Genomic DNA, 26,135 nt, shown 5'->3' with positions numbered 1-26,135 from the left:
TGCAAAGTAACAATAGAGAGAGATAACAATTTCAACAAAATCTGTGCGCCTAAGAGAGATAACAATTTCAACAAAATCTGTGCGCCTAAAGTGCATTAACACAGAAAGAGAAACAAGCAAAATTTGTTCACCGGGCACTGCGACAGTCCGACCACCTGAGGAGCACGACGGGGCCGATCCGCAGGTTGGCGCACGTTGCCTCGCTGGTCCGTGGCTGGACGAGTGGTGTTCTCCCGGGAGTCGAGCGGCCGCGCATCTCGGGAGCTTAAACGGCGGCTCGGGCTAACAGACAGCGGTTGAAGCCCCTCATTATAGGCGCAGTCCGCGGCTGTTTGTCCTTCGCGCCAAGGCCTGCAGGCGCGCACATATACACGCACTTTCAACTGCACAAGCTCCTTCTCCTTCTCGCGCCTGGCGCGCGACCCCATTGGTCGAGCGCGGAGACAGCCTTCGAGAATTTTCTGTTTCCTTCTTGCGATGAGAAGACGCCGGCGCGAGAGCGAAGGGAAGAGGGTATCACTTCAGCGCGGTCAAGGTCACGCCCTCTCCGTCGACGATGAGTAGAAACCACTCAGACATTCTGGAGAAATCGACGTCACGCGCGGCCATGTGTACTTTGGCGCCGCGCCAGCGACCTGAGTGGAAAGGGCAGCAGCACAGGCAAAGCTACGCACTCTCCGGGGGTCCTTCCCTGCTGTTTTTGTTTTATTTTACAGCGCGCGATTGCTTACGCGCTGCGCCATTTCTTTCAATCTGCGCCGAATTTTGTGACAGGAAAATATAATGCAATAAAACAGAGGGTAGCAGAAAGGGGGTGGAATGGGGCATTCATTCATAAAAGTATGAATTTTCAAAAGGTTAAATTGGGATGCAAGGGACATTTATGGCTAAAAGAAAAAATGGCAGGGGAGCAAAAACTCCTCGGCGTTGTCTACCTGTGGACAGGAGCTAATGCCAAAGAGGAAAACAAGAAAATGGCAGAATGTATTACAAGCGGCATTGATGAGTTAGGAGGACAGGCCGAGATGATTATATTAGGTGACATGAATGCACACATAGAAAACCTGGATTGGTGGACAGATTCGACAGGAAGCATGCTGCTGGATATGCGTGACAGGCATGATTTAGTTGTATGTAACAGTATCGAGAAGTGTGAAGGGCTCATAACATGGGAGGCAGGGAGTCTGCACTCGGCCTGCCCGCTTTTTATGCCAGGGACCCCTTTTTGTGGTTGGCGTTGCTGGACTCGCACTTTCATGTCCACAACGTGTCCAGCCAGCTGCTGCGCTATCAGCACGCCAGCCGCGAACTACCACCCGGTCTCCTGGCACTGCTTCGGTTGCCGCCTCCTGGCCCCGACATATATGCCGATTTCAAGAGGGGCCTGACGTCGTATTTTGGCTTGGAGCTCCCGCCGACTCTCTGCACTCCTGCTCCGGACTCAGAAACTGCGGCGCCACTCGAACCACCGCCCCTGGCCGCATTCTCGACCCGAGCTGCTTCGGTTTTCCCTCCGCCAGTTTATGCACCGGAGCCGCTCCCCACGCCGGTGTGTCGACTATTGCCGCCACCGAATGAGCTCCCACCCATGGTTCGGCAAGTGCCACGTGAGCACGCGTCGGTATCTTGCCACCCTTCCCAATCAGCTGCCTCATCCTACACCGTGGTCTCTCCCAAGCTTGCTCCACCCGCTCCTTCAAGCGCCTCTACCACTGCCTCCACGGATGCCCCACGCCCTGTGCGCCCGCATCGCGCTAGGGGGGGAGCATCTGTAGCGGCGCTGGCATCGCCAGCTGCGCTGAGAAGATCGGCCTCGCGCATCAGAGAACACTTTCAGCAGCCGACCAGGCCAGCAACGTGAACATCCCGCTCCGCCGGCTCACCAGCCGCGGCTACCGGCACGTACAATAAATGTGGATCATCTACCATAGCTTCAAGGGAGTCCCACTGTCTGCGGTTGAGACGTTGAAATTGTGCCTGATATACTATCCGTGGCTGAAGGATAGAGCGCACAAGCTGACGGGCCGTATGGGCACGTGCGCAACCAGAGCGCATAGCTATGCGACGAATCAGACCTAGAGTAGCGTGAGCCGATTTACGGGTGGCTGCCAGCCACGGGGTGCCAGTCCCCGATGTAGGGAGGAGAAGACCAAGAATACGAACAGTTTCTACCTGAGGAATCGGAGAATTATGTACCGTAAAATTTAAAGGGGGAGCTTTCCGTAAGCCGGCTTTATTTCCAATGCGAATGAAGCATGATTTAGTAGGAGAGAGTGTTAGACCCAGAGGTGGGAGGCGAGATGTCAATACATCCAGCGCGTCCTGAAGGACCGACTGATGAATAGACGCATCTGGATGACAGCATCACAAGGTTATATCATCGGCATACGCAAGCACGCGGATAGAACGGATGGTCTGTAGGTCTCGAACAAGAGGAATTAAAGCCTCATTAAATAATGTGGTGGCGAGAACGGAGCCCTGCGGCACTCCTCTATTGGAAGTGAAGTTACCAGAGGGCTTTCCGTGGACACGCACGCTTAAGGTTCGATTTGCTAAAAAGGCGTGAATGGTGAGGAGGAACCGGTGAGGGAGACCAAGAGTTTGAAGGGAGGCAAGAACGGCAGAGTGAAGGGTGTTATCATATGCCTTTGCTATGTCTGCAGCGATTACGGTTCGTACAAGGTGACTCTGCGGAGAGGGGTCAAGCACGTCAGCAGCCAAAGTAGTAAGGCCGTCCTCCGTTCCAATTTGTGGGCGGAAACCAATTTGGGAATCTGGGTAACAAAGCTACTCAGGCTATGAAAGACGCCGTAGTGAAGGGCTCCTGAAATTTCGACACATGTGGTTCTTTAACGTGCACTGACATCGCACACTACACGGGCCTCTAGAATTTCCTCCATCGAAATTCGACCGCCGCAGCCGGGATCGAACCCGCGTCTTACGAGCCAGCAGCCGAGCGCCATAACCACTCAGCCACCACGGCGGCCACAAATATTAATTGATGGCACCCCGATAACTAAGGATGAAGACATAGCACAGCATTTTAATGAGTATTTTCGAAGCGTCTTTTCAGTATCAAATGTGTGCGTGACAAATTTTCAAGAAAGAGCGGTATCTGATGTGGATTTTATTTATTATGCTGGAATTGTCAATATGCTGGTAAACCTGAAAGCAAAAACTTCTTGTGGCCGTGACGAAATCCAAAACATCTTTCTAAAAGGACACCTTGAGCTTATCGCCAGATTTCTTGTAAAAATTTTCTGTTTCCCTCTTGAGGGGACAGCTGCCGATCACTGGAGGGTGGCCCGCGTTGTTCTTATATTCAAAAAAGGGGATCGCTTAAAATTACAAAATTATCGCCCTATTGCTTTGACCTCACAATGCTTAAAACACTTGGAGCACAATGTGGCCAACTGTATCAAGGAATTCCTGGCTGAAAACAATGTGCTCACGGAATTCCAACATGGCTTCAGGAAGGGTTATTTAACTATAACACTGTTGTCATCAGTGATTCACTATTTTGCTTTATCCCTTGATAATAATGGCTAAATGAATGTCATAATTTTAGACTTCACTAAAGCGTTCGAGAAGGTTCCTCACGACAAATTAATACATACAGAAACTTAAAATTATTGGCATATACCTGATATTTTTGTAAACTGGATTATGGCGTACCTCACCAAACGGACTCGATACGTCACAATAGGTGAACATAGCTCGGCCGCTCTTTCAGTCACGTCAGGGGTACTGCTAGGTATTGTTTTGGGCCCCCTGCTGTGCCAAGTGTACATTAATGACATCGTTAACGTCATAGCTTCCGGTGTGCATATTAGGCTGTTTGCCGATGATTGTGTACTCTATAACGATATAACCTTTCCACATGACCAGACTGTCCTTGAAAGAGTCCTAAACAGCATATCGAAGTTGTGCAGAGAATGGGGGATGCTTCTCAGCGCGTAAAAAGCCGTATGCTTTCGTGTCACTCGTAAAAAAAACACTTATTTTTTCCTGTACATTAGGTTCTTCACTACGCGAAGCTATCAACTACAAATATTTGGGTGTTACCTAGGCACCAACATTGTCGTTGAACACACTTATTAATAATATTTGTTCTGCTTTCCGCAAACTGCTTCTTGAGAGACAAACTAAAGAACGCGCCTACTAATTTGAAATTACTCTGTTACTTTTCATTTGCTAGACCAAAACTCGATTATGCATGTATTTCATGGCATCCTCACACTAAGTCACTCTCCCTCTAAAATTATGGCAGACAATTGTATACCTACCCTTGAGTCAAGTCGAAAGCAGTTGAGACTTGAATTCCTTTCCCTTCTTTTTAACAACAAGCTTGAAATGAATAAATCACCTTATATAACGCCCGCATTAACGCGCCACACAAGACAACATCATCATCCTGACTCACTCACACCCTATATTGCTCGAACTGATACGTTTAAATTTTCCGTTTTTCCTCGGGCAATATCGGACTCGAACGATAGTTTACAGACCATATTGACTAAAATTGTATAATTTTACTTGTTTGTTCCTGTTTTGTTCATTATTATTTGTATTTAATCTAATGCCCCCTTTTGGACCCAATAGTCAGCAGTATGTAATAAATAAATAAAAGTCCAAGTAGTGACCACACAAGTATCAAGTTGGGTTTCATAAGAGAAATCAATGTAAGACTGAATCGAGATGAAAAATCAAAGGGCAATTTTTACTCAGAAAAGCAGTAGGAAGCAGCAGCCAAACAAATTGAGAAAGATTTTTTGAGGAAAATGAAACAGAATATACTTTTACCAAATTAACTCGATTACTTGAGCTAGAGCTAGCTAAGGTGCGAGTCAAGCAAAAAGAGAAAAGACGCAAAGTCAAGAGTTGGAGGAATGATGAGGTCAAGAAGGCGATAGAGAAACGTCAGGAAGCGTCCAGGGAACACAGATATGCCAAGAAGAAGGGGGAACCAGAAGATGAAGGAGCTAGACACCGCAGCGGACACGGGACAGAGAAAGAAGACGACACAGGGCGGTACTTGCAACTAAAATTTTATTTGAAACTTCATGGCTTTATAAAGACAGAGGCACATGTGATCCTACAATCAAGTAAAAAAGGGGAATGAAAAGCAACAGATAACAAGACCTAACTGACAACAATGCACATGAAAGATATGCGAATCACAATCTACAGAAATCAGACTTTAAAACGTTATGCAATGCTCATCATGCGTGTCACAATCTACAGATATCAGAAGTGTTAAAAAACCGTCGACCGCATGTGGAAGCATGAAAATCACAAGACAAAAGGAAGAAAAGAACTGGCCTACACATCTACCCTCAGAAGATGAAGTAGACAGAAAATGGGATACCTTCATAAAGTGTAGAAGGGAAGCATCCTATTTGATTAATGAGAAAATTAGAAGAAAGGGTGCCCAATGTATGTAAAAAGTAAATTAAAAGGATAGAAAAGCAACTAAAAAATTCTGGAAGCATATACATGCAATGAGTAATAAGACTAGGCTAGAACAAAGGTTTATTGTTACAGATCAGGGTATCCGACTAGAAGAGGATGAAGCGATACAACACATAGGAACAAGGGTGACAGAAAAATTTAAGGAAAGAAATGTTGCACACAATTTATCAAAGCAATATAGACCGGTTACTGCAATAACTTCACTTGAGCAAAGAGAGTGGGAAAGGGCAGAGAAGAAGGTTCCCAGTGGCACGTCAACAAGACCAGATGATATTCCGATTAAGTTAATAAAGAAGCTAGGACCAAAATCCAAACAAACATTAATACAGGTAGTGAATAAAATGATAGTGGACGGGAAAGTCCCCGAAGAATGGCGATTAAGTAGAATGAACATGATATATAAGGGAAAGGGGGACAAAGCTGACGTAACTACCGTCCCATAACAGTGATATCTGTGGTTTACAGGGTGGTGATGCAGATTATAAAGGATAGACTGCAGGCTTGGGTGGAGAACGAGGGGGTGTTAGGAGAACTACAGAATGGGTTCCGGAAACAAAGGAGGTTGGAGGACAATCTATTTTCATTGACACAGTGTATAGAAATTGCGGAAAAGGAACATAGGCCCTTATTGCTAGCATTTATGGATATTAGGGGAGCCTATGACAACGTTACTCAGGAGCATTTGTGGGACATACTGGGCGCATTGAATGTGGAAAATGGAGTAATTAATCTTTTAAAAGATATATATAGAGGTAACAGAGTGCTCATAAACTGGGAAAAAAATGTATCAGGGCCTGTAGAGATACAGCGGGGGCTTAGACAAGGATGTCCTCTGTCCCCTTTGTGGTTCATGTTGTACCTGCAAGGGTCGGAGACCAAGCTAGAGGGGAGCGGACTAGGCTTCAACCTATCTTTTTTCAAGCAAGGGGAATTGATTAAACAGACATGACCGGGACTAATATACGCGGACGATATAGTGATAATGGCTGATAACAAGGAAGACCTGCAGAAGTTGGTAGACATATGCAGTACAAAGGGAGATAGATTAGGCTTCAAGTATAGTAAGGAAAAATCTGCAGTCATGATATTTAATGAAGAGGGCGGCGAGCATAGAATACAGGAGTTCATGCTAAAAGTAGCGAATGAGTACAAGTATCTTGGGGGGTGGATAAATAACAGTGCTGAGTATCTGACAGAGCATGAAAAATATGTAATGAATAAAGCTAGTAGGAATGCAGCTGTCTTGAAAAATAGGGCACTGTGTAATGAAGTGGTAAGAGGGATATGGAAAGGAGTGATGGTTCCTAGTCTGACTTTCGGCAATGCGTTCCTGTGCATAAGGCCAGATGTTCAAGCAAGTTAGGTTAGAAATCAGACAACGTGGCGTAGGGAGGCTAGCTTTCAGAGCACAAGGCAATACACCAAATCAGGGGGTACAGGGTGATATGGGATGGGCGTGGTTCGAGGACAGAGAAGCTAGCAGTGAGATAGCATTTGAGGAGCGATTGGGAAAAATGGGGAAAGGCAGTCGGCTACGAAAGTTTTCAGATACCTGTACAGAAGGAATGCTGACACGAAACGGAGAAAGCGAACTAGAAAATTGACAAGGAAATACCTGGACAGCAGGTGGGGACAAATAAGCAATGGTCGCTTAAGAAAAAGGTTAAAGAAACAGAGTTCTGTGGAAAACAGGGATGCCGACGAAATTGGCACTTGGAACATATAGGAAATTGCCAAAGAAAATATCTATAATGATTGTAGGGGAAGCTCCTTGTTGTTTAAGGTCAGGACGGGAGTTTTGCGGACTAAGACATATAGAGTCAGGTACCACGACATAGACACGTTGTGCGTTGCGTGCGGAGATGAGGAAATGGCTGAACACGATACTTTTCTGTAACGGGCTCCACCCTACAGTGGAAAGCAGCGGGGCTGATTTATCCAGGGCACTGGGGTTTAAGGACAGTGAAGGGAAGGTAGATTTTAAGCGGGTAGATGTAACCAAGCGAACGTTATCTGATTTGTGGCTAAAATCAAGAGAAGAGTAAAATTTCAAGTCATTTAAAGGGTTAAGCCTTATCCATCCATCCATCCATCCATCCATCCATCCATCCATCCATCCATCCATCCATCCATCCATCCATCCATCCATCCATCCATCCATCCATCCATCCATCCATCCATCCATCCATCCATCCATCCATCCATCCATCCATCCATCCATCCATCCATCCATCCATCCATCCATCCATCCATCCATCCATCCATCCATCCATCCATCCATCCATCCATCCATCCATCCATCCATCCATCCATCCATCCATCCATCCATCCATCCATCCATCCATCCATCCATCCATCCATCCATCCATCCATCCATCCATCCATCCATCCATCCATCCATCCATCCATCCATCCATCCATCCATCCATCCATCCATCCATCCATCCATCCATCCATCCATCCATCCATCCATCCATCCATCCATCCATCCATCCATCCATCCATCCATCCATCCATCCATCCATCCATCCATCCATCCATCCATCCATCCATCCATCCATCCATCCATCCATCCATCCATCCATCCATCCATCCATCCATCCATCCATCCATCCATCCATCCATCCATCCATCCATCCATCCATCCATCCATCCATCCATCCATCCATCCATCCATCCATCCATCCATCCATCCATCCATCCATCCATCCATCCATCCATCCATCCATCCATCCATCCATCCATCCATCCATCCATCCATCCATCCATCCATCCATCCATCCATCCATCCATCCATCCATCCATCCATCCATCCATCCATCCATCCATCCATCCATCCATCCATCCATCCATCCATCCATCCATCCATCCATCCATCCATCCATCCATCCATCCATCCATCCATCCGAGCTTGGTGGCAAACCACCCGGTTTCAAAGGGCATTACATTCCGTTTCATGAGACGAGCGGCGCGGTCTTCTTTGCTTTCTTCATCTTGTAAACCTAACAACTAACGCTCGTTACTTCAAACGTCTTCCAGATGGTGGCGGCCTTTTTCTTTGTGGATTTTTCACCCACGATAAACGACGCCGATGACACCGACGCTCCTTTACGCTGTTGCGTTAACAATCTGGCTTGGCACCGACCAAGACAATTTCGACCGAAACCTGTACAGCCACCCGTTTCGAGTCGTCAGCGACCATCACTCCTTGTGTTGGCTTGCGAACATGAAAGATCCGTCCACGCTGCTTGCTCGTTGGAGCCTTAGGTTGTAAGAGTTCGACGTCACAATCCAATATACGTCCGGTCAGAAACATAGCAATGCGGACTGTTTCTCCCGAACTCCTCTTTCGTGCTCACCGGATGAGTCCGAAAACGATGCAGCTTTCCTAGGCGCTATCACCACATCCGCCCTTGCGCAACACCAGAGGACCGACGGCGGACTGCCGCCTCTCATCGAGTACCTCGAAGGAGCCGCTCCATCTCCGCCCCTATACTCTTCTCGAGCGGACTCTCGTCGTTTTGCTTACCAGATGGAGTCCTCTACAAGACAGTCTACGGCCCGACCGAAACTGCTTATCTCCTTGTAGCCCCACCCGCGCTTCGTCAGGAAGTTCTCACTGCATGCCACTACGGCCTTTCTTCAGGCCACCTCGGTTTGTCCAGAACACTGGGACGCCTGCGCAACGAATACTACTGGCCTCGGCTCGCTGAGGTTGTCCAACGCTATGTTAGAAACTGTCGTGAGTGCCAACGACGGAAGATACCACCGACAAAACCGGCCGGCCTTCTGAAGCCAATTGATCCACCGCAAATCCCATTTAAGCAGGTAGGCATGGACTTACTAGGCCAATTTCTGGTATCCTCCATGAGTAACCCGTATATTGTTGTTGCCATTGACTACCCCAGCCGCTACTTTGAGACTAAGACTATTGCCCGTTGCACCGCGGCTGAAATTGCACAGTTCTTTGTCCACCACATTGTGTTTCGCCACGGCGCCCTCACGGGCGTATTAATTGACCGGGGAACCGCGTTTACGTAGGCTCTTATATATGAGGTCCTGCGCCTCAGTGGCAGCAGTCATACAGGAACGACTGCTTACCATCCTCAAACGAATGGACTAACTGAGGGGCTGAATAAGACCATTGGAGATAAGATGTCTATGTATGTCGATGATTACTATTGCAACTGAGACGAAATACTCCCTTACATCATGTTTGCCGATACCACCGCCCTCCAAGAAACGACGCGCTTCACTCCGTTCCGTTTCGTGTATGTCCGTGACGCCCTGATCATGCTGCTCCCCGCTTCTGCCCCCTTGTCTGTGGCGGGCGTTCAAGAATTCGTTCATTACGCAGAAGCCGCTCGCCATCTTGCTAGACACCGAATTCGACACCAGCAGGAAATCGACGCCCGGCGCTACAACCTCCGCCACAGGGTGGTGATTGCCCGGCGAGCACGTCTGGGTATGGAGCCCAATACGTTTGCGCGGGCACTCCGAAACGCTTCTGCGCCGCTACTTCGGCCCCTACGAGGTGCTACGTCAACTCAGGAAGGTGAACTAGGAAGTCTTACCGCCAGGAACTGTTCGCTCTTCTCGACCGCCCAAGTCTGAAGTCGTCCACGTCTCGCACATGAAACCGTATTGCGCCCGTTAGCCCCTTGCGGGGATAACATTCAGTACCAACGCCACACGCGCCTTTGCACTTTCAGTGCCTCTGTACCACTTTTCCCCTTGACGGTGGCATCAAGGCGATGCGTCTTTACAGGACGGGCGCATTGCCACACTGCTCACATTCTGCCGGGGCCGCTCTGCGGCCCAGCGGCATAACTTGGCTCGTGACGAAGCGAGGAAGGCGATGCTTCCGCTCGGGTGCGTGCTGCTGGTCTGCTTGGCCGTTCGATTAAAAGACAATTTTTGAGTCGCGCTACGTTTGTCGGCGACAATACATTATAAGGTTACACTATAACGGTCATTATATACGAAGATCTCCCGTAGGCGCTGCTATCGTCAATAGGTTCCTCATTGGTTTTCTATAATAATAATAATAATAATAATAATAATAATAATAATAATAATAATAATAATAATAATAATAATAATAATAATAATAATAATAATAATAATAATAATAATAATAATAATAATAATAATAATAATAATAATAATAATAAATCTTTATTACTCCTCAAGGAATACATATATGTTGCCGGGCCTGCCGAAGCCTCTACATGGCTTGTATGGCAGTGCCCAGCAGCGGGGCAGCTCCAGCGTTCGGAGACAATGGTATGCACTTTTTCATTAAAATAAAAGCTTTTAAACATACTGTTAGAGAAACACACTGAACCTCAAATAATAATAATAATAATAATAATAATAATAATAATAATAATAATAATAATAATAATAATAATAATAATAATAATAATAATAATAATAATAATAATAATAATAATAATAATAATAATAATAATGATAATAATAATAATAATAATAATAATAAACACCTTTATTTTCAGACAGCACATTTACAATTCTTAGGACATGTCTGCCCAAGCCATAAAGGCTTGTCGGGTAGTACTCGGCAGTCGGTGAATGACATATATATGAAAAACAGGCGTGACAAGCAAGCAAACAATGATAAACTTTAATATGAAAAGCAAACAGGAAAAAGAAAGCAGATTACATAACCGACATATGGGTTTTTAAGAAGTGCCTTAATTGTGGCAGCGAAGAAGCTGAAAAGATCGAATCAGGCAAAGAATTAAAAATTTTGGGTATGTAATAATTACGAGTGAAGTGGCCATAATGAGTGTAGGAGCGAGGTACCGTAAAACGGCGGTGATGTCGAAAAGAACGAACAGGAATGAAAGGAACCAAAAATTCGCTCTCCCAAAAGTGAGCACGAATAACTACATGATGGAAGAGGGCATCAAAAGAGGGCAGCTGTAAAAGCGAAAACAAATTGCAGTCAGGTGAAGCATCCGTGTTGTATGCCACGTATCGAAGGATGTTCCTTAGTATGGCATTTAATTTCATTCGCCAAGTTTTTGAGCAATGATAATACACAGTGACTCCATATCTGAGGATACCATAAATAAGAGCATGCGCAACAAGCTTGCCAATCTGAAAAGGTAATAAATATCGAACATTGTATAGTACACATGATAAACCACGAACCTTGTTACATACTACGGTAAGATGACTATTCCAAGACATATCTCTACAAAAAGGATACCAAGGTACTTGACACTTTGAAAAATTAATAGAAATGCAAGAAGTAAGACAATGCGAACAATGTAAAACAATGGTTCAGCAAAATGAAAGCTTTTTATGAGAATTATAAAAACAAATGAGTTTACTTTTTTGTTGATTAATGTAAATCGAATTATTTAAGAACCAGTCCATAACATGCATCACATCTGTTCTAAGAGCCTCCATGGCCAGAAGCAACCAAGCATTTGTTGACAACAATAACGTGTCATCGGCGTATTGAAAAACATAACATTCTGTCACAGCATTTGATAAATCATTTACAAATAAATTGAAAAGCAAAGGCAATAAAACAGACCCCTGTGGAACACCTGCCAACAGAAATGATTCAGAACTTCGATGCCCGCTGATTTCAACAACTTGAGCCCGATTAGAAAAATAGACTTTCAGCAAATTATTAAAAGGACCCCTAAACCCCATGACATCAAGTTTCTCAAGCAGTAGGTCATGCCGAACACAATCGAAAGCTTTGCTAGCGTCCAAAAACAGACCACATGCGAATTGGTTATTATCAAAACATAAGTAAATAATACTAGTAAAAGTTTCTAATAACAAATCAGTTCCTTTACCTTCAATGAAACCAAACTGTGCCTCTGATAGGATATTATTCGTGAAAACAAAACTGTACATAACTTGGAATAGGTGCTTTTCAAGAATCTGCGCAATCGCAGGTAGAATTGAAATAGGCCTGTAATTTTCAATATCTTTTAAAGAACCACTTTTTTGTAATGGTTTAACTATGGCAACTTTTAAATTGTGTGGAATGAAGCACTCAGTAATGAAACGGTTCAACATAAAAAGAAGTACCGACTGCAAATTCCTAAAATTCCGTTGGAGGTCATTCATTCTTAAATTGTCAATACCTGCAGCTTTCGTCGAATTGAAGCTAAAGATTATTCTATGAAGGTCCTGGGGTGTAATAGTCGGGAGAAAATCTGAAGAAGCTGTGCAATACAAAGACCGTGGAACCTCATAGTGGGATAAAGGAGACTTCCTGGAAACCTGAGAGAAAAATGTATTAAACTCAGAGGCCGCAGAGGGCAAATCTTTGAAGGAATTGGCAAATTAATCGCTAATGGATTGTTTCGGGTTTCGTCCAAAAAGGCAATTGATAGTTGACCAGGTTTTACGTGAAGAGTGTTGGTTGTTACGGAAAGCCGAATTGTAATAGTTACGTTTCGAAGCTAGAATCATGGCAGTGACTTTATTTCTAAGCAACCTGAAATTATCTTTGAGGCGTGTGTTGTTGGGACTACGCTTGCAACGTGTCCAAAGGGCGTCTTTTTCTTCAATGGCCTTCAGAATGTCACTTGTTAACCAAGGAAGGTTTGGGTTGCGTTTTTTGATCACTTTGACCTCTTGTGATGAGGCTATTATAGAACTGACAACCTGCACAAACCTGTCATACACGTTAAAAGAATTAACTTCCTCGAGGAAAGAGACCCAGTTAAAATTGGCTATAAGGTTATCAAATGTGGCAGTGTCTGTATATGAAATTCGCTCCTTATTGGGGTATGATTTATTTAAAGAAAGAAAAAGAATATGAGAACCTACAAAGTAATGATCAGAAAGTTTATATGTAATTACCGAAGAGAATGACTCGGCAAATGGAGCTCTTATATTGATGCGATCAATACAAGAAGCTACGAAATGATGTCCCAGGTACTCTTCTCTTGTGTAGTCTTTTATCGCTGGTTCAATACCATGTTCTGCCAAGATATTTAGGTACTCGCGAACAAATGAACGTGCTGGTGACAAGGTGTCAATATTGAAGTCTCCTGTGAGGCATATAGAATGATTTGGCAATAGGGAGCCCAAAAAATTGTCGAGCTCAGAAATTCTTTCACATTTTGGGAAGGAGGCCTGTAAAATCCTAGTAGAGTAACCTCCGAACTTACGAATGGTATCTGCAATGCAACGCACTCAGCAAAGCAGAATTTGGATTGTAAAGGGCAGGCATTCCATTTGCTATGAACAAAAACAAGAATTCCACCGCCTGGCCGATTTGAGCGTGTGAAAGAGAAACTAGAGTAGCTGGGTAACGAAAAAGAGGAGAGAAGTGTGGAAGGGATGTTAATTTTGGTAAGTACAAATGCATCAATAGTATTTTTAGAGTTGTCAACAACAGCCAAAAATTCATTCCAATGTTTTCGCAAGCTACGTATGTTTACATGAAGTACACTGAACCCGTCCTCCTTTGGCGAGACTAAGCTACAAAATTCATCAATATTGGCGCAATGGGAAAAGGTAGAGTTCATGATTCAAAGTAGTTGATCTAAACCGGTAGGATCATGGATTCGAAAAATAGAAGAGGCTTCGGTCTTCCTAGCAAATATTTTTCCATGTTTGACCCAAACAAATTTAAAGTTATTTGCCTTGCCTTTCTGCTTAGCCTCCCAAAGTAGTTTCCTCTTTGATGTGGTAAGGTTGTCGTTAAAGTATATTTCAGATAGCTCCCCTTTTTCCACTAGGGGCATGATCTGGCTTCGATGACTCATCCATTTTTCTTTCGCAGCGACAGAAGTGAATCTCACCAGCAGAATTGGTTTTTTGTCTTTTTTCTGCGGGAGACAATGAGTTGCTTCAATATCTGAGTCAGTTAGCTCAACTTTCAGCTTCTCTGCTAAGTTCTTTAGCGCGTCAGACACCTGCTCACCTTGCTTAAGAGAGAACCCCTGTATTTCTAAGTTCTTCAGCCTGCTATATTGCTCCATGTCGTTAATTCCTTTCTGAAGGTGTAGTAGTTCATTTTGGCCCGCCACTGTGGTGTTCAGAGTAAGCACTTCATCTTGAAGCTTCTGGATTGTGGTCTGTTGGTTAGCAGTGGATTTAACTAAGTCGTCATATTTCTCCGAGAAGACAGAAATAGAAGCGTGTATACTTTTTACTGATTCTTCTAGCGACTCAACATTAGTTTTCAGCAACAATAACTCATCCACTCTTCGAGAAAGTGAGCTGATGGCGTCCTTAATTGGCAACAAGGTCTCTATCTTGTCAAAGAGCTCCTCAAGAGTTCTTGACGAGCTCGACTTTTCATTTTCTGAATCCGTACTACTCTGTCAATCACACTGCAGACAGCGCCAGTCGGCGTACGCTTCAAACCCTCTGCTGGCAGCAGACTTTGCAGTAACCCCTGAACATTTTTTTTAAATGAAACAACTTGTTACACCCAGAACATGTTAATTCCCTGCGGAGGGCAATGCTTCATAACATTTGCAACAAGTTGACATAGTCACAAATAACACGATGAAACAGAAACGCAGTCGGTGGTGGGCAAAAGGCAAAATCGAGAGTGCAAAAAAATACAACTCTCACCTGCAATAAAGCTGTGATCAGCACCAGCCAACGCCCGCCACCGACTGCGCGCAGTGCTCGTTGACGGCGCCTTTTATTCTCCTGGAATTTGGCGGGGGTGGGGCAGGAAGCGCTCAGCACGATGCCCTGGTGATAGTGACCACGCTGCGCAGTGGTTTTCCAGGCATGCTCCGTCTTGCATCAAAGGTGACACGTATCGCAGGTGATACCGTCCGCTTCGTCCTTGTAGATCGCGTCTGGCTTGTAGATCTGGGGCCGCTGTGTAGGTGCTACCTGCAATAAAGCTGTGATCAGCACCAGCCAAACGCCCGCCACCGACTGCAAAACAGTCTTAACTGCATGACAGTCTTAACTGCTCGACGCGAGCGAGGGGAACGTTACGATGATGATGATGGTGATGAAGAATAATGGACCGTTACCTTCAATATTTCTATACCAGTGCCTTACAATTTTTCAATATTCAAAACTTTTTTCTGAGAATATTGGAAATGTCTGTCCGCTAGTCTCCACGTTTCTGCCCCATACGTGAGTATTGGTGTGCTGCAGCTGTTAGGCACTTTCCTCTACAGGGATATTGGTAAACTGCCATTCATGATCTCAGAGTATCTGCCAAATGCACTCCAACCCCAGCCTTACTGTTCTGGTTATTGGGCTCTCATGGGCTAAATCTGCAGTCACTGCCTTAAGTAGGTGTATTCCTTAAACATTTCCAGCGCGTCGCAACCTTTCGAAAACTCCTGTTTCCTTCAGAGACTGTATAAAATTACTTTTCTGCGTACTTGTTCTTAGACCCACCGTCCTGCTTTGCCCGTGTAGGTCCTCAATCATGCTGTGAAATTAGTCCCTTTAGTTACTTTAAAGCATCAACAACTAAGGTATTCTCCATTAACTTTTATCCTCAACTTTTTTCAGTGCCATTCTCTGAATTCCTACTGTGCACGTGCGGTCAGCAGTACCGGATAAATCATCTCTTCTTCCCCGATACCTTTCCTGGTTAGTACTTAATCTCTTTGCCCGATAAGGCCTATCGTTGCTGGGAAACTGAAAATAGATATTTTCCAGTACCATTACTGAAGGGAGCGGAGCGTCCGCATTAGCAGTCAGCATCGCTCGTTGCCTGAGACGAACACGAGCACGTCTTCGTTCTACGTGCCCCTTCCCACTTCTCTTCCATAGGAGAGAGGGGGAAAAACTAACACTATCGCAGATGGACAGGTCATTGGCGGAGACTTTTGACGAAGTCAAAGTGCTGAAAACTTTTAGATATGTTGACGATTTTTTAATTATTTTAAAGAAACAGGTCTCCTCATCTTACCCAGAAACAGTGGAAGAAGTTTTATCTGGTTTTAAACTACTTGGAACAGGTTTGGAATTCACCCATGAGCTTGTCCAAGGCAATTTATTGCAGTTTTTAGACATTCACATCCCCCTTAAAGACCAAAGTTTTTGCTAGATGTATCGCCCTCGCGCACAAAAATTATAAATGCCCTATGATTCTTCCCACTCAAAGACACCAAAGCGCGCCGTTGCTCAGATGTGCCTGGAAGCGTCGTTGAAGAAATCATGTTGCCATAAAGCGGAGGAAAGCTTTCAAACCCACATTCGGATGTTGGAAAAAGCAGGCTTTCCAACGTCAATCTTAAACGGAGTGGCTGAAGCATTGCTGCGAAAATTGAAGAAAGGTCACAGTAAAAAACGTGATCAAGATGAGGGCACCAAAAGTAAAAATACATCGGTTGTCATTCCGTACACCCATAAGGTGGCGCACAATTTGAAGCATGTGGCAATAAAATATCAGGTGCCTGTGGTTTTTTCCGCCCCAAAGAGACTGGCTACCTTGTGCGTTAAAACTGATCCCCACAAGGTAAACAAAACTGAATGTAAAACGAGACATGCAGCTCCGCTTGTTAAATGTGCTGTGGGAGTCGTTTATCAGATCCCTCTCACGTGCGGAAAGAAGTACATCGGACAAACCAGTCGCTGTATTAGTGACTGATTAGCAGAACATAATCGGGATTTACAAAATGGTACTGGCTCACGTTTGCCGCATAATTGTAAAGCCTGCAGAGACGAAAGAAAGATTTAGTGTGCAGCAAGGCTGAAAGATGCGAATGTTTTAAACAGAAGTAAGGATCAGACAGCCCGTGAACTGTTGGAGGCCTGCTATATTAAAACCAACTGTATTGATTGTGTTAATGTCCAATCTGTCACCATTTATAACAATGAAACTGCTTTTTAGACACAGGGGAGGGGGGGGGGGTGAAATACCTGTGTGCTTCACCTACCTTTATCTACTTTTTTTTTGTAAAACCTTCGCGCGCATGTGTGGTTCTTGCTACCCACCTTGATTGTTATTCTTATATTAATTCGCACTCGCAGTGAATAAACAGTTGAAAGTTGCGCCTGTCCCGTATCGTTTGCTATGTGTTGTCTTGTTCGGCGCTACAACCCTTTTCTAGAAACATGCACCAGCTAGCCCCCCCCCCCCCCCTTCCGCCCTCCCCAACAAGTATTACTCAGAGGGAAACTTTGCAATGTGCGCCAATGGTGGGACCGAGCACGTTCCTGCAAGGTACTTCTGGCACCACACATATATTAAACGAAGAAACAGCGCGATGAAACACGGACACACGAAGAAACGGCACACACGAGCGCTGTTAAAAATTAAAAAAAAAGATCGTCTATAGGCTGGCCTGTGAGATGTGTTACCAGTTCCTATCAGAGTCTAACTTCCTATCAGAGTCTAACTTTCCTATCAGAGTCTAACTAAGCAGTCTATTATAAAAAGTACAAATAGCCTCTGAACAAGCATGTGAAGTGCCATTGGTGACGATACGTAACCAGCAGTTTGCCACGTCCGCCCCTCGACCCTTGCTTCAGGTGCAAGGACGTCACGTCCGCTCACCTGATCAACGTCGGCGCCGGTGAGAACGTCATTCATTATGGGAAGCCTCCTTTCGCTGAAGCCTAGCGAGAGCGAGTAAGCGACCCACTCCGGTGTGAAGCGCAGCTCCCTGTCCTTTGCGGTAGACAGGAGCGCCTCGAGGCTGGCGTTCGAGAAGCAGGCCGCCAAGGTGTCACTGTCATTGACAATGCAGCCAAATTTGGCCGCTAGGTCCTTAGATGGGTTCATATTATACTGCGTTGCCAATGGTGAATGTATATTTAAGTCCACTCGATTTACAAGGAGCAAGCAGCGGCAAATAAAGCTCCATAAAGTCGAACACTCAAGTGTTTGCGCTGAATTGAATAAGATGGCTTAGTCTTAGTCGCCGGCCCTATCAATGACGGTGACATCTGTCACCGCTTTAAATTACCAGAATTAAGCTCATGCAGAGCTCACGCCCAAATCGCTGCGGAGAAAGAGCTATATTCCTGAAGGGTCGCAAAATAAACTCTCATTGACCGAACGAACACTGTCGTTAGTATGGAGTACTGTGGGTATCTACGATGTCACAGGATAAGCGGTAACTCGCACTGCATTGTGCCGCAATTTCCGGTTAAGCTATTTTTTTTACTCTTGTCGATGATTTAGAATTCAAATGCCGGATATTCAGAAAAACGATTCAAATTGGGTACGGGGAGGTTAATTCATGTTCCGCGTCGTTGCAAAGGGTCAGAGTCATCAGGCAACCAGGGGATTCATTCAGAAAGATCGTTACAAGCCAGAAAAGTCTTATGGCGGAGGTGCAGGAGTCAGGTAGGCAGGGTGGGATTTAAGAGGAGGGGGTGAGGGGAGAAGTGAGTGCAGTTCAAGCAAAGGTTGCGTTATTCCAAACGTTTCCGAAGAATAATTATTCCTTGAGTAATCGACGAAGCGCTCATTCAACGTTTTGCTCATTTCTGTATACTCAGGCCGACGGCTCTCTCTACCAAAGCAATTAAACTTAAACGGTGCCGAGTACTCTGTTTTATAAGTTTATAGCCAATCGGAGTCAGTCACCGGCCCTGAATGAAGTCGAGCATTGCTCTAAATATAGATTACAGCGACTTCAAAGCGGTTGCAAACGCGTGAATGCTACTGTTGTTCGTTATCAATGATACCGGGACTCCCGTGGATTAAACAAGTGCCGCGCTAAGGCAGCTGCATATGATGCTATGTGGCAGATATCCGGCATTTTGCTGTCCAAAGCAACAAAGTTACGAAGGAAAGCCGCAGAAGACGGCTTGCAATGCGCAGCGGTTGCAGAGGAAGCGCGAAAAAACAGCTTATTTTAGGCTGCCGAACTCGCTTTATTTCCAGAAAAAATACTGCCTCACAGAGTTAAAAGCTTGCCAGTAGTGCGCCAACTGCACAGAGGCCTATCACTAAAAGTTAACAGAATACTCGGAGGGGGGATGAGGGAGGAATGGATGCGCCATTTATTGTACGCATCAGAATTTGCTTATGCTCCGTTTTCAACGAGAAGAAAACACTTGTTATGAAACCTTGTATTTAATGCAATAATAATTTTTCAGCGAAAAAGTGCACTCGGGCAAAAAGAAAGCCGAGCGCTAAAAAGCGTAGAGATGTCGGCTTCTCTGCAATGCATGAATACTCCATAGCGACATGATCGCGTTTAGCCAATAGATGCGCGAGTGGCGCGTGGAAAACGAAACAAACACGTAACTGGGGCTCCCGTAGTGGGCATGCGTTGCAATTCCACGTAGACGTCTATAGGCTACACAGGGTGTTTCACCTAAGGCTTTCCTAATTTAAAAAAAAAAAAGCCTTTTTGAGTAATAACAGCGCCTGTTATTGCATAGCATTGCGAACGGTGTAGCGCATCAGAATACAGCTAACACGTGCTAACTAGCAGGCTTGTTAACTAGCACTGGAACTAATTTTTATTTATTACTGTTAGCCTCCTTAATTATTGACAGGCGTGTAGACAGCCGTAAGTAATATCCATATCAGTTTTTAGGATTTCGTAAACGCGGTTACCCTCTGCGCTTTGCCCGAACAAATTTCAGCTAAGGCGCGCCAAACTGCATGCGCTTTCGAGACGCTCATTGGCAAAGCAACCTCTCCAGTACACGTAACTCGTCCAAATAGCCGAAATTTGTTAGGCCACAGCACCGAGATTAACTGCATTTTCGAAATTCGAAAAATTGATTTCGATTTTAATTATGGTTGGGTTGCACGCCTTACAGCAACTAAGCAGCCTAACAGCAATAAGTAAAAAGCTAACTATTCATTATTAGTTATCCATCCCGTTAGCACATCTTAGCTGTATTCTGATGTACTACACTACTCACAACGCTGTACCGAAAAAAACACTCTTCTAACTCGCAAAGCCTACATTTAAATTTGTGAAGAGTTTTAGGTGAATCACCCTGTATATCAGAAAAGATGCGGGCGTCGAGGGTCCCTGCACGGGCTTAACCAGCTAGTCCAGATTTGAACAGCGAGTGGGAGGTTGGAAAACTAGCCCCACGCAGTATAGTGACCGTCTCAGCCCAGCTGTGAACAGGCAGCCTCAATGTTTCTATTCATGGATCCTCAGCCTTTTAAACATGGAGACCATTGTGGCGGTAACCGCACTACTTGCTGCGTTTGCAGGGGCCGCAGACTGGTAAATAGAATCCTCGATCACCGCTCTCGTGACGGTGGTGTAGAGCATCCCTGGCGCCTGCCCGAGTAGGTCGCCTCCCGTGCCGCTGCCCACCAACGTCAGCGCCAAAGGCAGCCGCGTTGTCCTGCGCCCAGCGGAACGCTGCCATGGTGTCCTCCTCAGCCACGTCCCGGACGATGTCCTTGGCGCTGGAGTGCAGGAAGCCCATCACCCCAGCCGCACGTTGGGGGACATCACCACCAGGCCGGCTGCGAGGAATATCAGGCACCACGTTTTCAGCCTTTTGGGTGAACTCCACGCTCGCAGCGTGGTGTTTATAGTGCCGCTACGCTTAGTCACGGCCTATAGGTCATGCGTGAGCATTAAATTCTTAATGAGCTGTTCAGCGTTGAATTCCTTCAAGACTACGATGTGGACTCCAGATGGCGACAGCAGCAGTTGATGCCTATTGTGGCGATTGTGTGCGTTGCGACGTAGATCTGCCAGGTCACATATCCGTACCTCATATTGCCGAAATTAACATCTTGGCGCCGTTACGGTGGTGCAATACGTGGCAGAATATTCGTAAGGCTAATTCCACTAATAGCTAACAACATCCTCAACTCAACTCTTGAATGCAGTGAAAACCAGTGCTTCCATGCATGGTTATAGCGAAGGACAGCATGCTGGGCTAATAGATGCATATTCGTTGACTATTTCAAGCCTAACATTTAGACACACATAGAGGCCGGAACAGCAGAAGCGCTGGTCCTTTCCTGGTCTCCTGGTCTCTTTGTGTGTACATGTTACGCTGACCACTTCTTCACGTACACATGGCCGTTCTAAGCCGTAGCGGATGTGGCTTGTTTCGATGTTTTAAGAATTTAGGCTGGTTTCTCAAGCGGCACTGGCATTTCCTGTCAATCCTCTTGAACTCGATGCACGACCCAATGTCCAACGAAGGGGGACCAAAGGGGAACGAAGACTAAATGCAAGGCAGTTGAGCACGGACTCGGACGGCAGCACTGTAACATGAAGTCCCTGAGATGAAACTTAACCAAACTATTCTGCTCGCATAAGCTATTTGTCATGTCATACTGTTACTGTATGACAGTAAAGCAGCTGAATGGGCTAGTTGGTTTTGCATACTGTATGACGTTGCCTTTCATGCCGCGAGCCGCATTTGTAAAATACGACGCACAGCGTTGAATTCATATAGCTCCACCAACCCACGTAAAGCAGGGAAAGACCTCAATGGGCACAAAAGGTCATGTATTGGTAGGCGCTATTTTGCTCCTAATGTTTTTCTGTCTGCTGACATATCTTGCAAGGAATGTTTTCAGGGCAGGCAAGTCGTTTCAAATAGCGGAACCGTATGTCGAAAAAATGTAATGTGAGGACAAGGAGGCTGCCTACTAGCGTTGTCGTGTGGGGCGCGTTCTGGACACCCATGTTCTACGCGCACAGGAAGCTGTATTGGCAAAAAAATTGCGAGAACTGCATCTGCGTGAGTAATTTCACTGCATGCTGCCATGCACCAAAAGGGTGGTGGACTGTGTCACTATTCGCGCTGCTGCCAAATTAGATGGTTATCAATGTGATCAAGCGATTCATGCTATGAGGGACGCCGTAGAGGAGTGATCCGGAAAATTTCGGCCACATGGGTTTTTTTTTTAATTACGGCCGCCGCGGCCGGAATCGAACCTGCGTCTTTCGAGTCAGCAGCTGAGCACCATACCCATTGAGACACCATGGCGGATAAATCAAGTGGGTTTCGCCCATGTCAACTGCAGTGCGGGTGCCATTACCTTTTCGCCTTTAAGATAAGTGACAAATTGAGTATTCTTACGACTAACAGTTTCTGTGCGCCAACTGTCTGGGCAGCTCGGGGTCCAAGCATTAAAACTCCGCTGTGAAATCGAGAAATCCACAACCTCTATTTCAAACAACGGTTGCCCCATGCGTGGTGTAACTTTTCTGCCTGTCCTCTACCTCACAGTCTGCTAAGAGCATGGCGTTACCCCGAGCGGCCAAGTCCTCCCTTTGGGGCACGTCGTTGGTGCCCCTCTGGAACCAGTGCCCCGTGGCAACACCACCTAGACTTTTTAAGGCCTCTCCACGTTTGCGTGACGTCACCGCACTGCGACGGCCCAGTAGGTTCGGCTTCCGCGCTCGCACGCATTTCGCGCATTTCAAAGTGCTGATTATGTCTCTCGAAAAGAAAATTACTTTTTTTAAAATCGTGTTTTGCTTGCCCGAACCCTAACCGAATGCTTTTTTTGTTCTTGTTTCTTTGAAAGTATAAGCAGTTACATTTTAGCAGACTTTTACTGACTTTATATCAAAGCGCGCATGTGTGAAGATACGTTCGTAATATATTTTTATTGAAAATGAACAACGCAGAGGACTTTCCCAAGTCGTATTTTATTTTCAGATGAGAAACACGATCAGTAGGAGTACGAGGTAAGGAAACTGTTACAGCACTGACTGAATCATAAAATGCAGTAAGTAAAGCCAACAACAGAAAAGCTGTAAACAGAAAGCAAACAAAAGGAAATATGCCGAATATATAATAATACAACGCAAAAACTGGTTTCGAAACTAAAAAAAAACTAACAGAAACAGTCACAAGCACACAGAGTAGTCAATTCTTCAATGTCTTCAATTTTGTCTCTTTTTCTTTTGCAGCCTTTTCAACTATAAGTTGATCATTTTTTCTTTTACAAAGGTTATTTAGAAGCGTGTTTGCTGCTGCACTTAGGACATAGTGCATTACCAACTGTGGAGTGTGCCCATTCTCACACACATCAAAGTCAATGCCGTCGTTCAACACATCATGTGTGAGTGCCAAGAGAACCTCCTTTTGATTTGGTAGTGCATGAAACTTTGTCGCATGCTGTTCGCTTCTCAGTTTGTCAAGAACTATCTCAGCAGTAAGAACAGCATTTACTATGGCAGGCTGTGGAAACTTGAGACTACCACGAGTCATGGCCTTGACTAATTCCCCACCTTCTACTTCAATTTCATCTTCTAGCATTAAATTTTCTTTGCAAGTCATGCATGACAGCTTTTTGAACGCAGCGTGGGCACAATAGCCAGCAACGTAAGCGGTTGCAGGGAGATTTGGCGCCTTCGCATAATCGTCGTCCGTTACCTCAATGCCAAACACTTCAAGTACTGCATCGTTTACTGCCACCGCATCTGTTGCAGCCTCAAACTCTGGGAGCTCCAGAATGTTCTGCAGACGAAGCTTTCGCTCCGACTCATAGATCTGTCTTATGGAAATGTGGTATTGCGCACCGGTGAGTTGGCGGTATTTGCCATATCTCTCTTCCAAGCAATCAGTCTGAAACTTTCCTAAAAGTACATACTCGAAGTTCATTTCATCTAGGCAATACCTAGTCACCTTTATCAAGGTGTCTGTCGTGAGTCGGAGCGCACTGTAAGTCTCTCTTGTAAGTATGCCTGTGTCAAATTTGAGAGAATGCCACAGATCTAGCCACTCCACTATACTTAACAGAAACTGGATCTGTGGACTTGACGCTGATGTAATCGGTGACTGCAGCTCATCACGAAGTCGAGTACCCTTGTTGCATGTCTTTACACTTGCAATGTTCCACCACTTTGTTATTGTTTCAAGGAACTGTGCAGTACCAGACACATGATCTAGCTCAAGTCTGGGCCCACATGCTCGCAGAGCTGCTGCCGTAGACGGGCTGAAAATCCTTAGCGCAAGCTTGACATTCTGTCGCTCAATATTCGATGGGTTCAGAGATTTAGACGAAAGTGTTGGTGCTGATTTAATCAGCTGACCCTGTTCTTTCGAGTGAAGTTCTCGAAGTGTTTTAAATGAAGATGTAAGTATAGGTGGTTTTATATTAGGTCCTGTGGGGCTAGGAAAGAACATGCATGTTCCAGCATTTCGCTGATTGATCCAGTTATTCCTGACGCATTTTATTAAGTGCACAGGATCAATCAGAAGAAAGAGAGGACGTTTAGAGTCTGCAGGGTGTGGATACACACTCTGAAGTTTGCAGGGGGCCCCAAAAAGTGACATTGTTTTCCGGTTGATTGAGTTATTGTCAGCTACGACTGCGATTATACGCAACCCAACATGCTCTAGCTGAGTAATGATGCTATGCAGAATAGTGTGAAGCTGCTGTGTGTTGATGCGCTCTAGTGGCAGTATGTGCACAACATTCTTCTGACGTGAAAGCAAGCTTTGCATCATAAAAACATGGGCTGTTTTTGCTGCATTAGGGCTATTTGTAGCCGCACCAACAATTGCTCCTCCCTTGTAATCAAAATACGGCTGCAGGTGAATTTCGTCCATCATGAGTACAACAATTTTTTCATGCTCTGTCATTGCTGCGACAAGCTTCTTTGCATACGATAGGAAAGAAGTGCCTTGCTGTTCAGCTGCCGGGCTTACGCTGTAGGAGTTACATATACGACGTATTGTAGATTGATGGGGTAATCAAAGGTTTCCGGAACTGTGAAGTAACCTATAAGCATGCGGAGAAACTGTAAATAAAATGCTTGAGAATACCAGCAACTCTGCAGAATACCGGGATGACCTGCTATGCTTGACAACAAGAAGAGAAACTTGCTCTTTCAAAAAACTAACTGCATTGGGTTGTTCAACATCTGCCAGTTCACAGTTTAAGGCATCTTCAAGCAGGGAAAGTGCGAACTTAAGCAAACCATCAATTTTTTCTTCATGCTTAGACAACAATTTTCCGTGAAACGACTCTACAGCATCCAGCAGACCTATCACGCAACGGATATCATGTACTATGTGAGGGATGGTATCTATGCCATCAATTGTAGTCAGCTGCACATTTCGGTAATGAACTTTCACCGTGAGGTTCTCTAAGACCATGACTGACGACAAAACACGAGGAACGTCATCAACAGCAAGATTGAGAAAAAGGACGCAGGCAGGTCGAGAAATAACATTCCAAAAATCAGAAAGCTTGATTTGAGGAAGGCACTCCAGTAGAACTTGGAAAGTGTCAATCTTGTTCTTTGCTTCTTCCTCCTCGTGTGCCTGGAGTGACATGGCGATGGCATCTCGTAAAGAAGCTGCTTCAAGACGCATTCTCTTTTCAGTCGGTGCTTCTCGGGACATAGTGGCGGGCGCATGGTTGTAGTAAAGGAGTGTATCACCCAGCAAAACGACGAAGTGCAATTTATAGTAGAAGCGGGATTTCGGTTGAGAGTTTTTTGGAGCTGCTTTCTTCCTACCTAAACACGGCGTTTGTGGGATGCGAGATGAAATCTTCCTTCAGAAACAGACCGTATGCATTGGTTCCCTTGTAGCTCCGGTTCTCAGCAACATTTTCCTTGGAAAAGTGAATGAGGCCATATCCTGTAACCTTAATGGTCTGGCATTACGGATTTGGGCGTATGTGGACCACTTCCTTGTACTGTTTGAAAAGGACGGACAGGCGAGGTGTACCGTCGACGTCTTGAAGGTTTTTAAAGAGAACGCCATGGGCTTTAAGTTCACATTAGAAGCACCTGCGAACGACGAGCTCC

The 26,135-nt window shown here is 45.2% G+C and overlaps 2 protein-coding genes across 2 annotated transcripts in view; both read right to left on the bottom strand.

Annotated features, from left to right (window-relative positions):
* Positions 1-20,823, bottom strand: part of LOC144109865 (uncharacterized) — a 127,522-nt gene extending 106,699 nt beyond the window's left edge. Inside the window, exons 1-2 of the mRNA XM_077642638.1 lie at positions 20,713-20,823; positions 17,966-18,199 (exon numbers count right to left, since the gene is read on the bottom strand). Coding sequence (XP_077498764.1) covers positions 17,966-18,199; positions 20,713-20,823 — 345 coding nt within the window. The remainder of the gene's footprint in view (positions 1-17,965; positions 18,200-20,712) is intronic.
* Positions 20,824-23,238: 2,415 nt separating this feature from the next.
* Positions 23,239-24,651, bottom strand: LOC144110676 (uncharacterized). Its single transcript, XM_077643732.1, has one exon. The coding sequence runs from the start codon at positions 24,649-24,651 to the stop codon at positions 23,239-23,241; it is 1,413 nt and encodes a 470-aa protein (XP_077499858.1).
* Positions 24,652-26,135: the final 1,484 nt, after the last annotated feature.

Source organism: Amblyomma americanum, chromosome 11, assembly GCF_052857255.1.
Source record: "Amblyomma americanum isolate KBUSLIRL-KWMA chromosome 11, ASM5285725v1, whole genome shotgun sequence".
NCBI lineage: Eukaryota > Metazoa > Arthropoda > Arachnida > Ixodida > Ixodidae > Amblyomma > Amblyomma americanum.
The sequence above is the reverse complement of the archived record's forward strand: the minus strand, read 5'-3'. Positions and strand labels throughout refer to the sequence as shown.